Source organism: Abramis brama (genome assembly GCF_963993115.1).
Source record: "Abramis brama genome assembly, chromosome: 24".
In the NCBI taxonomy this organism is placed as follows: Eukaryota; Metazoa; Chordata; class Actinopteri; order Cypriniformes; family Leuciscidae; genus Abramis; species Abramis brama.
The window spans coordinates 15,892,043-15,910,218 of NC_139986.1; the positions used below are offsets into that span (position 1 = coordinate 15,892,043).

Here is an 18,176-nt window from a genome sequence, read left to right on the forward strand (position 1 = left end):
GAAATTAGATTATTATCAGTGCTGACAACAGTCATCAAATCCGCATAGATGATTAACATTCCCATCAGCATGTTGTAACAAATTAAACGGAACCATACAGCATACAGAAGATATGAGGTTTTTAATGCAAGCTCCATCAATATCACGTCTGAACCACTACACATTCTGAAGTGTCAACCTTGCACATCTCTTCATGGTCATACACCTCCACAAAAACCTCCAGGCAAAAACAAGCCAAACATTAAATATGCATATATGAACTGTCATAAACAAGAAAGTTGAATGCAGTCAAAATCAAACTCTGATCAGTCAGATATGGTCCGTGGTGTTGATTGAAAAGGGAATTGACTCACAAAGCTGGAGGTGTCAAGTTTCTTTCTTCTGGCCAGGTCAGTGATGTTCTCTCCATTGTAGTTGATGCTCTCCATGCAGCCTTTGAAGTTTCTTCTACCTCCTGAGACTGGCTTCCCAGAATAAGGCATCCCTCCAAAAGTCAGCTGCATGGAGAAATCAGACTTCTTAGAGACATAAGCCAGAAAAACTGAATCAAAGCATTTCAACCCACCAAGTTCAACACAACAATATATACAGAGTGTGGGGTAAGATGTGCCAGTGGGTAAGCCAAGTCACCTCCTTAACCAATAAACCATGCACATTTTTAAAAAAAATTACATTAGAAAATGTGTTTTTGGATGTAAGAGTAAATTTTGCACATCTAGGTTAAATTTATTATTATAATTTTTTTTTTTTGTCAAAGCAAATTAGTCTATAAACAAATGGCATGCATGTTGGTGAAATGGCAGTGCAAAAAACCTGTAAATTATCCAGATAAAGATATTTATTTATTAATATTTACCTTAATAATAAATAATTATTTTATATTTAGTTTTAAATTAAGATTGTTTAATTAGTAACTACTTTCCTTGCTGGTTGATGAAACTACGAAGCAAAATACTATTTTGTAATGGGATTATGCATTAGTAAATGATCAACAAGTGATTCAACACAATAGTCGATAAATGCAATTGTTTGTAAATGCAGTCTGCGCTCCAGCAGAAAACGACACACTGGTTTGGATCCATTCTTGGCTCAATTAATCAGACACTTTCACTTTAATTGGGGTCAATTTGTCTCAGACCAACTGAGCTGTAACTAGCCCTGTAGCATTCAATGGCAACAGGAGCGTCTGAGCTCAATTGAATAGATAAGGATTTGCTCTCACACCATATTCTTTACGTAGCTGAAAATCAATTTCTTATACATTCCTCTACAGTGCTTGTTAATGTGCATAATTTCTGTTTGATAACAGTAATACCCTGCTACATATTATTAGTGTGGATTAATCCTGTGTGGAGAAGCGGATTCAGACGCTCTGTGCTGAAAAGAATAACAAGGGATAAAAATCCCACTGCAAACACAGTGAGAACCTCCCTGGGACAAAGTGTCTTGGTTTGACATCACGGCTTTGAGCTTGAGATCTCTGGATTGGGTGACGCATGCAGTGTGACCGGAATAATACAGATAATTACAGAACAGTGTACTCCATTGCTTTCAGTTGCTTGCCATCTGCGTCAAATTAAGACGCATTTAATTCTTTGCATTTGTAAATAAGAAAATATTTGTATAAATATATATATATATATTTTATATATATAGTTTGGAGCACCTAACCCCACCCTAAACCTACCCACTTCTCAACGAACACGTAACAGGCAAATACAAGTACAGTCAAAGATATGTATTGCAAAAATTGACCCCAAAACAGTATAAACGCATTACAAACCACTCGTGTTGCGTTCCAAGTCTTCTGAAGCCATACAATTACTTTATATGAAGAACAGAGTGGAACTTAAGGTTTTAATCGCTGAAAATGATCCAGGTCAGTGATATCTCATTTAAAAAATACACCCAAACTACACCCAATGCCATTTCACAATCAAAGCTGACGTAATGCTTTTTCTTAATGTGAGCAGAGGATCTGAGCTTGACGATGGACGGAGACGGTGATCGCTTTTGAGTCTGTTCCTCACACAAATCAATCGTTTGGTCGGAACACTTGGAATATTGTACTTTTAAATAAATTGTGGTTGTAGTCGTATCTGCCTGATATATCCTGTGTTTTATATTATATAATACACAAATGGGTAGTTTTATTGATAGGGGTTGGGTTACATTCTCAAACATGTCTAAACACTGTAAATAAAATAGTAAAATAAATGTAAATATGATTCTAGCTGATTACATTGAAAATCACACCCCAACATATATGTCATAATTGCAAAATAAACCCCAATATATAATTTCATCATGACGATAAAATTTCCATGCCCATCGCGTCTGTGTGTAACATCAAAGGTTTCTCATTGAAAGAAATGGAGTACCCTGCACATCGAAAAATTATGCTAAAGGGGTACCCTGTGCGTTAAAAAGTGACACGGAGGGGTTCTGACCAAGCATCAATATGTGATGAGTTAGGAGTGAGACTGTGTTGCAAAGTACCATAAAAGTGTTTTTTGTATTCTATTCCATGTCTTCTGAAGCCATACAGTATTAACAAACTGGCACTTTGTTTAAGGAACAGACCAAAATGTAATTTTTCACTGTCAGACAAATCACGTCTGGCAAGATTTTTACTAAATAATGACTTACATTTCAGCCTGTTCCCACACAAAGCTACTGTACCATATGACTTTAGAAGATCTATATAGTTCACAAGTCATATGGACAGCTTTTATGATACTTTATGGTGCCTTTGTGTCATTTTGGAGCTTAACAGCTTCCCAACTGTTTTGATTCAGCAACGTTTTTTTGTAGCATTTAATTAATTTATTTTATTTTATTTTTTGGCATGTAATAATTTTCCATGACACACCTGACAGCCTTTCACAGTAGTTGGTAAACACTGCCATAGAGGATAATCTTCAAAAATGCAGGAAGTCAAAAAGGTTTGAAAAAACATCTTCAATTTAGGTGCACTATACTTTTACCAGCAATACTGACTTACTCAACCAGCATGACCAAGTTTTGTTGGTGAAAAACATGGTTGTGTTGGTTTAAATAACAGAATAACACCAAACCAGCACTAAATAGTATAAACCATGGAAATTCATGCTTTTTATCAGCAGGGAATTCTTTGTCACAGCATTCATGCGGTTTTATCTTTGTGAGATTAATCTTTTCCAAGGACAATTATACACTTTTAAGACTTACCAGTTATGGGGAGTAGCATTTTGAGCTAAGGCATCCCATAATGCACCTGCTTGTTAAATGAAGTTCAGAGCAATAAATCATTCACTTTCTCAGTCGTACCTCATAGTCCAGGTCAAGGTGATCAAACTCCCCGTTGGTGCGGAAGTGCTGAGTATGCTGATCAAGGGTGAAATTGACATTTCTCCTGTAGCGCTCAATTACTACAGAATGCCAATGATGATCGTCCAGCAGACTGCCGCTGGTCACAGATGTATGGCCCAGGATGGAGCCGTACTGATTACTTCCTACAGTTTATTAGACATGGGAGACGGTCATTAATATCAAACATACAATATCTTCACCTTCACTGCAGAATACTTATTGATGGGAGGAACCTGTCTTCACAGTGCATTTGAGATGTTTATGTCCTTGTGATACACAAGATAATGGGTTTTGTGTTTTACAGTCTATCAATATTTATTTTCCCTCCGGATCGGTTTTCCTGCAATGCAGGTCCATAGGATATTAAACGTATAGTTCACGTAAAAATGAAAATTCTGTCATCATTTACTCACCCTCATGTTGTTCCAAACTGTATGACTTTCTTTATTCAGTGGAAAATTAAATGAAAGTCAACGGGAACGAGTGTTGTTTTAGACCCAATTGACTTTCACTATATGGACAAAAGAATTCTTCAAAGAACTTTTTTATTTTGTGTTCTACAGAAGAAAGTACGCTATACCATTCAAAAGTTTAGGGTAAGATTTGTTTGTTCATGTCTATATGCTCACCAAGGATGCATTTATTTGATCAAATATACAGTAATATTGTGAAAATAATTTACTTACTGACCCCAAACTTTTGAATGGTTGTGTTAGTCATACAGTTTGGCAAATACATGAAGGTGAGTAAAGATTATATAAGATTATAATTTAAATAATCAATGAGGATCAAACAATCAATGAAATAATAGAAGACCACAGTCAATAAATAAGCTGAAGACATAATGATATACTTAGAGTAGCACAATAATGACATAGTTCCCACCAAGGCACACACACATATCAGTTTTACCGAGGTTTATCTGCAGCAGGAGCCGGCCTCTACTCAACTCCAGTGTGATGTAGTCCCCCTGTTGGCCCTCTCCGTGCAGAATCACCCCTTCGCTCTCTGATGCTTTAAACTTCAGGGCTATCACGTCCTTCAAAATCTTCATCTTCTTCATTTTGAAGCGGTAAGAGATCACCCCCTGCCCGTCAAAATTAATCACATCAGCCCCTGTTGACAGGAGGAAGAAAGACAGGAGAAGGAAAGGAGATTAGCACCACTGAGGTGACTGGATGTCATGCCCATTTTTGGCTAAATGATCGGTTGAGTGACTGTTCTATAGATTGCTTGGGCGAAAGCATGGTGAAGTTCACAGATAAACTGCGGCTGGGATCAGGTGATAAACTACAGTGAGGAGGCAGAAAATTGCAGCTGGCTATTACCTGCTGACAAAGCCTTTCTGCTTATTGCGCAGTGGAGGAGGATTTTTGATCCCTGTCATGGCTCGGAATGATGCATACCAGAAGTTACGTCTCTCGCTCGCTCTCTTGGTTTCATCTTCTGCACTGAAACCGCATAACCTTTGTATATATTGCACAAGCTCACAGTTCCTGATGGCACTTGATTGCTTTGCAGACTGTCTTTATATCATTCTGAAGCCGTGTAAAATTATGAGCAGGTAATTATGGAAAGATCTCTACAGCAAACTGGAAAAATGAAAATACAGACGTGATCGTGTTCCCTTCCACCAGTAAGATTGAAGTGCCGTGTTTATTCTCTAGCTTTATTGAGAGATTGATTGGGTTTGATCTGAGCTTAATTAAAATGTAAATGATGGTGTTGATTTTGCGGTAGGCTTGTGAATGCATTAACTTTGGACTAAAAAGGTTTGGTATGGCAGCAATAAAAATACCCCCATATATATATATGGGGGGGGGGGGGGGGGGGGGGGGTTATTGCTATATATTTATTTAAATAAATATTAAAAATAATACATGCGTAGTGTGTGTGGAAATTACAAAATTCCACAACAACTGTTAATTGCTCTACATGGAAAAAGCACGTGAGAATATGCGTTCTGTGTAATCTGTCATGTGCATAACAACCAGGGGATGCCTGTAGTATATAGCGTCTACTGTGATTGTGTGTGTGTGTGTGTGTGTGTGTGTGTCTGTGTGTAGAGTATCTGCATGTGGAATTAATTCAATTCTCTCCATGCACCCTGCTGGGGACTGATTACTACACTAATGCATGAGTATGTGTACTGTGTCTGGCCAGTTGCTCTACCACTCCTCTTGTCTCTCTCTCTCTCTCTCTCTCTCTCTACATTGCCAATCCCCTTCACCTCCATCACGAATGCATTCATCCGTTCTCGCCCGATCAACAAGGTCAGAGCACTGCATTCATTCGCATTCTGTGCTTCATCTCCACTGCAGGACTTGCTTATCTTACTCCCATTCTTTCCCTCTATGGTTTCTGAGAAGGGCTATCTCTATTCCTTTACTGCACATCTTATTTATTTTCACGCAACAGTCAGTGCATTTCCATGTCTGAAGAGAAACTGAGTGGTGGAAAAAGTGTTTTTGTACATATTAATATGTCCCTGTGGGAAAATTGTTTTGGACACATGGTAACTAGTCATTAGCTGGTTCATTTGCTGGTTTGAGAAGGTCATTACTTGGTTCAAGCTGGTCAGTGTAAAATGGTTAAAGATAGTCATTAGCTGGTTTAAGATGGTCATTAGCTGGTTCAGGCTGGTCATTAGTTGGTTTAAGATGGTCATTACCTGGTTTAAGCTGGTCATTACCTTCTGTAAGCTGATTTAAAATGGTCATTAGCTGGTTTAAACTGGTCATTAGCTGTTCACACTGGTCATTACCTGTTGTAACCAGGTTTAAGGTGGTCATTAGCTGGTTTAACCTGGTCATTAGCTGTTTAAGCTGGTCATTACTCTCTGTAACCTGGTTTAAACTGGTCATTAGCTGTTCACACTGGTCATTAGCTGGTGTAAGCAGGTTTCAGGTGGTCATTAGCTGGTTTAACCTGGTCATTAGCTGCTAAAGCTGGTCATTAGATGGCGTAAACAGGCTTAGGATGGTCATTAGCTGGTTCAAGCTGATCATCACCTATATAGTGTGAGCTGGTTTAAGATGGTTATTGGCTGGTTTAAACTTGTCATTACCTAGTGTAAGCTGGTTTAAGTTTGCTTCAAACTGGTTATTACCTATTGTCAGCTTAATATGGTCATTAGCTAATTCAAGCTTGTCATTAGCTGGTGTATGCTGATTTAGGATGGCCATATATTGGTTTAAGTAATTGGTTTGGTCATTAGCTTGTGTATGCTGGTCAATAATTGCTGTAAACTACAGTGGTGATTAGCAGGTTCAAGCTAGTCACTAACTGGTGATTAGCTGGTTGCTAGTTTGTTATAGGTAAGGTTGTCAATGTTAATGTGTTAATGTGTAATGTAAAGGGAGTTAATGTGATTATTATTAGTAGCATTAGTAAGTATTAGATTTTGATATCGTTATCTAAAATGTGTAAAACGTTGAAAAACAGCGAGATGTGACACTATGGCATCAAAGATGTCCGTTGACTGTTTGACAGTTCTTGTTGCAGGTCCCACAGGTCAGCTTGAGCCAGCAAATGATCAGTTTATACCAGTAAGAAATAAATGTTTCAAATCATATCTACCAGTTTAATCTGGATTTTCCAGCAGGGTGAGAATATTGTGTATTTATGTCTCCCTATGCTCTCATAAACAACCATTTGGGGATGGTGGCACATATTTATCGGCATCAGTGATCACCTGCATGAGATGACTTAGGAATATGAGCAGATCCACCAGCAGGAAAATCAGTGCAGCCAAACCCCCCTCGGCTCCTCACGAGCAAGAAAACAGCTTGAGGAATAATATGTATCTAAATATACCAGGCTTCATTCATACTTGTCATAAACACAAACATTCAGAAGAGCCAGGCATCAGGTTTATTTACACTATCATTATTTCAATGGCAGTATAAAAACAGAAAAATGTCTACTATGCTGCAGTTTAATCAGTCTCATTTTGATTAGATTTTTTATCTTGTCCGCAAATAAATAAATGAATAAATGAAAAAAGTGAGAAGTTTGAGAATCATGATTTAAAAAAAATCATTAATAAAGATGGTTCTTCTGGTCTGGGGTAAAATGACCGATGATTACATCACTGTAATGAGAGAACTGAGTATGATACTTCTCAAACCAATTTATGGGGGTGTTAATTGAAATTTGTTATCAAGATCAATTTGGCAGCACTTAATATAATGAAAGTGATGAATTTGTCAAGGCTACACTCCATTTCAGAAAACAGAGCAAGTTGATGTAATTTTTCTCTTTGCTAATGAAATTACAATATAATAAAAGACTGAAAAAAATGAAAAAAGAATACCAATGAAGCAAGTGGAATGACTAATGCCATTAATTCACAAACGTGACCTACAGGGGGCGCTTACCCTGTGAGCCACATTCACATTTCCAGCTCCAAAGACATTTGCTCATTTGGAAAGCATTGCTGTTTAAATCCATGATTTGCAATGACTGATACCTTTCAAACAAATGAAAATCCAGCAAAGCTGTCTCTGTAAGATAATAGCTTATCCTGTAACCACAACTTCAGTGCAAAGACAGGACAAACATGTAGCATACATTGTGTTCAGTACATTGTTTGTTTTTTCATCTTGTTGGTTTTGTGAAGTTGCACCAGATACCACGTACATGTAACCACGGTTCAAAGTTAATACTTGCCGAATGCAAAAAAAAATAATTGTCAAAGGGACACAAATACATTCTAAATTAATTAAATTATCAAATTATTTACATTATACTAATAATTATAATAATATATAACTTTTTTTAGATGACATCATAGTAGGGCAGGGTGATAAAACGTTAACGATAATCATCGCAATATATTTTTCCTCTATAAAATTATAACAAAAATTCGCTAAGTTTTCGATATAATGTTAAAGCACTACGCAAATAATGCTGCACATGCTTGTTGCAGACTGTCGCACTGGTGACCATAACTGATAAGCGCTGGCATTTCTGTTGAGCATGAGAAACATTAAATGGCAAAAACACCAAAAGCGGAACGAAACAGAGGTGCTCATTTGAACCATGCTCCACACGGAACATTTAACACACCGCAGCGTGAGCTTAGAGCGAAAGCATTTACTCGCTGAGAACGCTGACCATCTCAATCATGCGACCAGTAAACACTGCTGTGAGATCCATAGAGAAGCATTTGAGTTCGGTGCAGAGTTCTCCCAAACAAACCACAAATCAAATCCCTCGTGATTTAAACTAGTTTAAAGCCCGATGAAACAGCGCACACTTTCTCAACAATACTAGTGCGGAAACAGGAGAAACCCTGAGTCAAAACGACAAAAGGCTTTTCAATCGATAAGTTGCCAACACTTACCATTATTTACTGTAGTAACACTAACTAATACCATGGAATTGTGGCAGAAATGTGGGATATTTTCTTATAGATTTTTCTTATATTATTAATGTAGACATTGAAGGAGTAACGTAATATAATTGCAGTATTTTTTGTTATTAAGCTATAGCAGTTTTTGTGCATTTGTATTTATGTCTTTAGGTTACTATTTTTCATAACAAATACCCTAAGTCACGGTTCGGTATGTACCTCGGTTTTGAGGTCACGATTCGGTATGAGTCTGGTACATTTACTTGTCCGCCCCCCTGTGTTCTCCCACATAACCCATCATGGGAAGTTTGGCAAGCAGGACGAGGCCGAAGGCCGAAGGATGTGAGAATCTCACAGATGCATAAAAGGAGGAGCGACGACAGTGAAGGACGAGAGAGGACCAGGCTTGGACTATTTTGTGTTATGTTTTGTTTATGTTTGTGTGGCAGTCGTCTGTGAGGAGCTGCCACTTTTACTTTTGTTGTGTTTATTTATTAAAGTTCGCCGGTTCCCGCCTCCTTCTTCCCTGATCCTTTCACTGCGTTACAGGAAAGTTTGGCAAAAAGTTAATTTTGGACCCTGGTAACAACTGCCCTGATTGATTTAATAACAAGTGAAGTGAAACTACATATTAAAAAGTACTGACGACCTAGGGGTGTCAAACTCAGTTCCTGGAGGGCCACAAGCAGAGTTTAGCTTCAACCCTAAATAAACACACCTGATCTAGCTTATCAAGTTCTTAAGGATTACTAGAAACTTCCAGGCAGGTGTTTTGTAACTGACTGAAGCTACACTCTACAAGACAGTTTGACTAATGTTCAATTCAATTCAATTCACATTTATTTGTATAGCGCTTTTCACAATACATCGTTTCAAAGCAGCTTTACAGAAAGTCCACATTACAATTTAGAGTGATTTGTTATCAGAGGTAACTGTCTAAGTTATGTATTTCAGAAATATACATATACAAATCAGTTTGCAAAAATGTTTAATAATTTAAACAATGTAATAATTTAAGGCAGAAACAATGAGCTCATTGAAGTAATACATACTTTGTTAACAAATGATTATGACATATATAAAATTGTAGCATTAGTGCATGTTGATTCAGAGTTTGCTTCATCTATACTGAAGTCCTCACATGAAGTCCTCATGTGACCTAGACTGTTGTTTGTCTCAATTTATATATAGCCAAAAACATCACGTTGGAGAAATACTGTGCTTGATTAAACAGGGCACAGTATCAGTTCTCTGTTCAGTTTTAGTGAACACCAGGGTGGCATAATAGTGGATATCTGTGCAAATCATGGAAATGATTTGTATGGGATGGATAGCTGACCTTGACTTTCAAAAAAAGTTGTGTCAGCCAATTTCTTTTAATTGTACCGGGATCTTTCCGAATATATATTGCCATCTTGCACTGCATATTAATCACTCCAGTGATGCAAAAAAGCTTAGAACCACGTTTCCTCAGTATGAAAAGAAACTTTTAATAGATAAAACTGTCAATTTTATACTGAGCTTAGCAAATGTTCCTGCTTTAATAAAGATTGGGCTACATCAAAAAAAAAAAAGAAAAAAAAGAAAGAAATGCTGTCTTAGCTGATATCTGCTGTGGAATGTGACAGTGCAGTGTCAACTTACAGTACGGGCACCCGTAGATCTCGAACCTGAGGCCGATCCGTCCTTCTTCACTCCAGTCTAAAGGAATGATGCGCAAATAACGGGCCACAATCGGGTTTTGCAGGTCATGCCGAACCACACTCTCAGTATTGGAGTTACCTGCAAACGCCTGCAAGACAGGTGCGACATATGTTACTTCACTTTTTAAACTTAAAACCTAGCTATATCTAAAAATATAAATATAAATAAAACTGCAACACTTAACCATAAACCATAAACAAAGACACTTCCAATAATCACTCCTATTTAAAATAAATGTTTATTTGTTAATAATAAGAACGTTCTCTTTTTCTCTACTATAAGCCAATTAGTATATATATATATATATATATATATAGATATATATATATATATACAGTATATATATATATATATATATATATATATATATACACACAGTGTATATATATATATATATATATATATATGTATATATATACAGTGTATATATATATATATAATAATTGGCTTCATCACCCTGTCTCCTCTCCACCAATAAGCTGGTGTGTGGTGGGTGTTCTGGCACAATATGGCAGCCGTCGCATCATCCAGGTGGATGCTGCACATTGATGGTGGTTGAGGAGAGATCCCCTGATATGATTTTAAAGAGCTTTCATTCATTCATTCATTCATTCATTCATTCATTCATTCATTCATTTATACTTCAACTTGTGTAGACAATTTGTATTACAAACATTGCAGCTCTTATGATAAAATTTCCTGTTCTTCCTTTGTGTAAATATTTAGCACAACCGATATTGATTGAGACATTGAATATTTTACTATTATTTACATTGTTAGTGTCACTTCCTCCCGGCAATTTCTTCTGTGAAACAGTTTGGACAGATTTGTCTCATATATAGTCAAGTGTGGTTTTGAGAGATCTTCATGAAACTCTCTCTCCTGTCCAGTTTGAGAAGCTGTAATCACCAGACCAAAAATAAAAATAAAAATCGAGGCGACATGTAGGTGGAATCAAGTTGCATGGCTCTGTGGTTCACGTTGACCCTACACAGCTTCTTGTGTCACGCAGAGCAAGAAATTGATGGAGTGGTCCATTGAGTGGTGGGGAACTTCAGTTGCCATACAGACCATGTGGGATTGGGTGATAAGCAGCTCAAAGCCACCAAACTGGAATGATGCGGATTATAGTACTTGTCCCCCTCCCCCTCCCCCTCCCTCCACTAAAGAAACCACCATTATATGGACTTTATTGTGCAACTGGGGCTTTCTTGTCAGGAACATGCTGAACATGTCAATATTGGAGGCTCCATACGGTGGTCCAGTGTTTGAAGTGCTGATTACTGTGCTCTGTAGTGGGCAACTGGGGAGTGTTTACTTCATTTTTCACTGCAAAGAGAGAAAACTGAGTTGTTGTGAGGTTTCAGGTGACAGTGTTTTATGGGTGGACCTCCTGGGCACAATGAGTAGGCTATAGTACAGAACAGGGGTTTTCATCCACTAGGGGTGCTACGGAACAATTGAGAGAACTTTACAATAGTGTATTTTTTATAAATATTACAAAGTGTATTATAAATGTATTGCAAAATGTAAAATATTAATATTCATAAATATAAATAAAAAAAGCATTCATTTAGAAATGAATAATTTTCACACACAAAAACACTGCTATTTTGAAACCATATTTATTGTGAAAAGTGTTAAACAAATACAGTACATTTGGATTTTATTGAAAGAGTTTCAGGGTTATTATAGTTAACTAGGTTACACTTTATTTTAAGGTGTCCGTGTTACAGTGTAATTAATTCTAAGTGAAGTACTGAGTAATAATAATTACCTACATGTATTTACTATAGAGAAAGGGTTAGGATTATTATCATCATCTTCGTCTTCATTGGATCTAGCGTTAAACGTTCTTTAGAAAAACAACAGAATTGCTAAAACTTTAAAATGAAAATGAAAACAGAAAAAAATATAAAAATGCAAATTAATGAAAAATGTGAATAAAAACTACAATACTACCTAAATGACTCTAAAATAACATTGAAGTGTTTCTCTAACATTGTAATATTATATTTAGAACTACAAATAAATCTCAGAAATAAAATAAAATAAAATATAACTCCAACAATCTCCCTGAACTGTTTTTGCTCTCACTACATTTATTTGGCCTCACAGACACAAAATTAACATCTTATGTCCGCTGACCTATTTTTTACTTCCATTGTGTTTAGAAAAGCGGATTAATCCTCATAAATCTGCATTACTTCACCCGGCACAAACCAGGCTAAAAATTCTGCCTTCCTAACCAGAATGACTCAATTTTGTCGCAGTTAATTCCAGATTTAGACCTTAAACAGTCAGCGAGTGTGTAATTAGTTAGCCAAATGTGAAGTCGCCCTGAGAGCTTTGCTGCCTGGCATGTTGTTTAATCAAGCACCTTCACAACTTAAAGCACAAAGGCCTGACGGAGATAGAGGCTGTCTTTCATTAGTGGAGAGTTCGGGTTTAGGAAGGAAGCCAGCTGTAACTATCATAAGCGGCACATTCACTGGTTTCCCATAGTATAATTAAAGTTGCTTTTACTTATTTTGTGTTAAAGCTCCTGGGTCTCTTCTTCCTTTAACAGCTTTAAACAGCCATCCGCTCTTTGCACATTTCTCACTCTGAGAATGACGGACACTGTTCAGAACTTTTCTGTACATGCAGGTTGACCAGGCGCTCCAACCATCATAACAAGAATAAAACATGCTGATGGTTGTTCATGTTCGATGATGATCTTTTTCTTCACTAGAAATTGTAAGATGTATGCGGCAGTTTTGACCAGTTTAACATCCTTCTTCTAAGAAAGTCTAATATATAGCTGTATAATACTGGCAGATTTGTGGATGCCTGCCAAATAAAACATTCAGGTCTTGCAATTGTTTTCAGTGTTGTTTTATGTAGCCATTCTTTTGTTAGGCCTACATCAAGAAATTGATTTTGTAATATTTTACCCCTAGAGTATGGGAACTGAGAAATATTTTCTGGTATCTTTCCTATTGACAATCATAAGAACAATCTATTAAAGCTAAGTACATTACCAAAGCAATCTGAGATGGTCCTAAATCAAAATTATAGTGAATCACGCAGCTGTCACACATTGTGATCCAACGCATTAATCTGTTTGACGTTCATATCACATTTTGAATGGCTAATTACTATGCTAACACAGGTGCAGAGTTTGTTGTGGTCTCAACTGATAAATTAACTTCAGCAAAATTGCACAGCACTGCTGTCCCCACCACTTATTAAATAATTTAGTAGTAAAAGTTACAACATTTTGTAGTTATAATATTTATTAATATAATATAAAAAAAAAACTTTTTTTATATAAAATATAAACATATTAACTAAATAATTATTAAATACCAATAACAATGACAATGATAATAATAATTAGGCTATTGCCTTTTGCCTATTTCCTATTTTATTTGTCATTGTTCTGAAGCCACTCTAGAGGGTGCAGGCTAATACCTTGGTCCTTTACATGCAATCTGCTAGCAATCACATAAATAACACATGGCACAAGCTGATTGGCCTCTGCAAATCCTGCAGCCTATGAGATTACTTGCTAAACATTTAAATAGTCTGGTTCATTGTTTGCTGTAAGCCAGTCCTGCAGCTCGCTATCAGAGTTCCTCTGAAACCCTTCATCTTCCCCAGCTCCACCTGCCTAAATCTGCTAAAGCTGTGCAGGGAAAACTGTCTGCGAATCGCTTGCCCAAGCGGAAAAATGTGTTGGTGTATTTGATACAAAACTAACTAGACTAAATCAAATAAAAAATAAAAAACTCATAACTGAAACTATGTTCATAGTATTGCATTTTCTCCATAGGGACGTGTATATTCACGTATATTCATAGACTACATAAATTTATTATAGTATACTACATTTACAATTTAAGTATTTATTACACATTTATGAAAGCTACTTAAAAGTCCTAATTGAACTAAGGCCTAATCCTGACTTAAAGTTGCTCTAAGCGATGTTGGGTGGCGTCACTTCTTGTTGACGTTCGAAGTATTGTCAAACAAAATGGAGGCTAGCTCGACCCTCCCTCCTCCTCATCCCGTCCCCTCCCCCTCCCTTCTGTGCTTCCTGAAACAGGCTTTTCCGATGTAAATTCGGGACTTTGCGCGTTCCTTCACCTTTTCCCTCTTCTTTGCATTTGTTCATCAGAATGTCGTCTCTTTGGTTGTGTGTCGGCCATATCAAAATTCAAGAGAATATAATTCTAACGTTAGTCATTGTCTAGGACTTCTCTCCTCTAGCTAATTTCCCTCTTCATGCTTCTCTCTCCTCCACTCCTCACACACCCCCTCATGTGCACGCGCACGAACCTAAAAGACAGGCCATAAGAGGATCCAAACCATTTCCATGTGATAGTAGCAAATACACTTGTACATCATCAGCATAGCATTAAAAAGCATATTTATTATATTTCTTGAAAATATTTCCCAAAGGAATCATATGAGAGAGAATAAAACAGGAGCAAGGATGGAGCCTTGAGGCACACCACACATGATCGGTGCTGATCTAGAGGAACAGGCCCCAATATTCACTACCATGCTTCTACCAGCCAAATAGGTTTTGAACCACTTCAGGACCTTCCCTGAACCCCCGCATACAGTAGTCCTCCAACCGTGAGAGCATCACTAAGTGATCAATTTTGTCAAAAGCAGCAGTTAAATCTAATAAAACTAACACGACAGAGTTGCCATCATCAACAGTCAGCAACAAATCATTAAAAGGTTTTACAAGGCCTGTCTCAGTTGAGTGGTGTTTCCTAAAGCCAGACTGGTAGATTTTGCCGATCTTATGCTCTTCTAGAAAGTTATTTAATTGATAAAAAAACACGTTTTCTAAAATTTTAGATAAAAATGAAAGATGAGCGACCGGTCTGAAGTTAGCCAGGACAGTCAGGTCCAAATTTGGTTTCTTCAAAATAGGCTGCACAAAAGCCTGTTTCACCATGTCTTTACTTACCACTTCTTGTAACCACTGAAATGTAATCAATTCAAATTGATTAAAAACTGCAGTATTCCAAGCAGGACATGTGGATTTATAAGTCATTGGTGAGAAATTCACTCTAATTGCTTCAATCTTAGATATAAAATAGTCAAGAAAATTCTCACATAAAGTCGGGAACGATACTAAATTTACCTTAGTGGAAGGATTTACTGTACAATACTACTGTATAAATGAAGAGTTCAGATGCAAAAGCCTCTAAGTGCCATCTGAAATTTTCTTCTAGAATGATCATTTTTATCAAGCTTGTATATTTAAGTTCAGTAATTTCACTTAAATGGCAATGAAAATTACCTATTAATTGTCATTTAAGTGAAATTACTGAACTTAAATATACGACCTTGATAAAAATGACCATTCTAGAAGAAATTTTCAGATGGCACTTAGAGGCTTTTGCATCTGAACTCTTCAAATAATAATAAATATTTTCGGATTATTTGAATTTTCGAGAAATATCTAAATATCTATATTTAGCCGATCTTACAGCTCTCTGAAATTTTGTTCGTTTCCTTAAAAATGTCATAAGAGATTTGAAGATTATCCCTCAATTGGACATTACAACTATTTTCTCAAATAATTCTGGAAAGATGGTACTTAAACACATTTCATCTTTTTTACAACAAACTGGACTGAACACAAGGATTTAAGTTAAAGTAATTAAGATACAGTAGGTGGCGATAATGCTCCATATGGTTGCAAGTCGCCAAGAAGAAGAAGAAGAAGAAGAAGAAGAAGAAGAAGAAGAAGAAGAAGAAGAAGAAGAAGAAGAAGAAGAAGAAGAAGAAGAAGAAGAAGAAGAAGAAGAAGAAGAAGAAGAAGAAGAAGAAGAAGAAGAAGAAGAAGAAGAAGAAGAAGAAGAAGAAGAAGAAGAAGAAGAAGAAGATCCCTTTTCCATTTTCTTTCAGCCTGCCAGCAAGCTTGTCTACAGCACTGGCTCTCATCATTCAACCAGGGATCAGACTTATTTTTACGGCATTTACTTTTTAGAGGAGCCACTGCATCTAACACATCTTTACAGGTTAAGTGTATCAGTTGAAGGTGTTCATCCACTCCCATGTCCTGAAGAACACTGTCGGTGTCATGATTCATGTCTGTGTTCCCATGACTTGTCCCATGTTTAGCAGTTCCCCGTTATGTTGATTAGTCTTCCCAGGTGGTTCTTATTAGCCACGCCCCCTTGTTACCTTGTCTGTCTGTGTATTTAAGCCCTGTGTTTAGTTCAGTCTTTGTCAGTTCTTATTGTTGCACCATGGTGGTTGTTCTGTTCCCGAGTCGCAGTCCTGAGTTTGCGTTTGTATATGTGAAGTTTTGAGTTTGATTAAATAAAAGACTACTGCACTTGGATCCTGCTTCCTCCTCTGCTTCAACCAAAACGTAACAGTCGGCACATTATAAACCTCCCTGCAAATTGTAAGAAAACCTGTACAAGTTGTAGATGAAAACCTACGAAAATCAAGCGTAGTGTCAATTCTGGCAGGTCACGTTAGTCAAGCTCGCATCAGTTGACTCTCAGCTGATCCACGTCTACCTATAGGAATACGGCGCCTATCACTGTATACATATATAAGCTCTTTCAGTATTATCAACAGCTATCGTATTTCTCAGGAGCTAATTACCCTCCTCCATCCCCAGCTCCTCCTCTCATCAGTCAGGATTTGGCATTCTGATTACCCCTGAATCAGACTGAATCATTCTCTAATTATGTTGTACATTGAAATTAATTAATGATATCTGCAATACATTCATGCTGGGTCTGTTCTATTTACCCTAAGGGGGGGGTATTGCTGCTCTCTCTGCTCTTATCCATGCTAGGCTGCATGGATGCGCAGGGAGTTCTTGCCCTGAACAGAACCATACCACCAATCCAAACTGTATGCTAATTGTCAATCGTATTTGACGATAATGGTCCTGACAGAAATACTGAATAGATTTCACAGGGTTGTAAAAATGTCAGAAAACAGGAAGAGTAAACAGGACAGGTCTGTGATCAGAGATAATCACTTAATTCTAAGTCCTCAATAAGGACTTAGAATAAGGACTTGGACTTGGAAGTACTGGGATAAAAGTTTATTTTTCAAAAATAAACGCTGCGGTATAGTGAGCAAAATACAGTAAAGCACCGTTTGAAAGAAAATTGATGCTTCAAATAAAGATTGTTTCAATTACATTGTTACATCAGTAGGTCTGTGTCTACTTTCGGAGGCACTCAGCACTCGAATAAAGAAGTCACAGCTCTCCACTGATATATAAAATATAAATACAATCATAACAAATAAAAGCCAATAATTAATGTTTAAAACAACAGTGTTGTTTTTATGATACCATATTTACTACTTTTCCACCCACTGTAAATAGGTCTATATACATGAAAATATACAGATACCTTCATCTTTTTGCATGTCATACATGGCTTGCTCGCTGTAGATTCTTTTAAGTACTGCTTTCAAGATCATGTGGCAAGTCAGTATGATGCTGAAAAACCACCATTTTACTTCACTGTCAAGGCAACTAAGTGATGAGCATCTCATTCAGGATTCATTGCAGAGACAGACACATTTAAAACCAACTGCATAATTGTATCCTTGCTTAAATTATTTATGGACATTCGAATGCTTTTAAGTGGAATCACAACCACATTTTACAGCATAATCGACGGGACACCCAGCGATGTATCTCTCTGCCAGCAAAGTGAAAGCATGTGAATCAAAGTGAAAAAAAATGTGATCCAGTATTTAAGAAACCATTATCTTCCAA

At 37.0% G+C, this 18,176-nt stretch overlaps 1 protein-coding gene across 1 annotated transcript in view; it reads right to left on the reverse strand.

The window, feature by feature from the left end:
• The window catches only part of cntnap2a (contactin associated protein 2a), a 401,654-nt gene that overhangs the window by 199,123 nt on the left and 184,355 nt on the right, over positions 1 to 18,176 (reverse strand). The window contains exons 4-7 of the mRNA XM_084103264.1: positions 10,352 to 10,499; positions 4,264 to 4,467; positions 3,310 to 3,494; positions 354 to 497 (exon numbers count right to left, since the gene is read on the reverse strand). Of these exons, the coding sequence (XP_083959390.1) occupies positions 354 to 497; positions 3,310 to 3,494; positions 4,264 to 4,467; positions 10,352 to 10,499 (681 nt within the window). The remainder of the gene's footprint in view (positions 1 to 353; positions 498 to 3,309; positions 3,495 to 4,263; positions 4,468 to 10,351; positions 10,500 to 18,176) is intronic.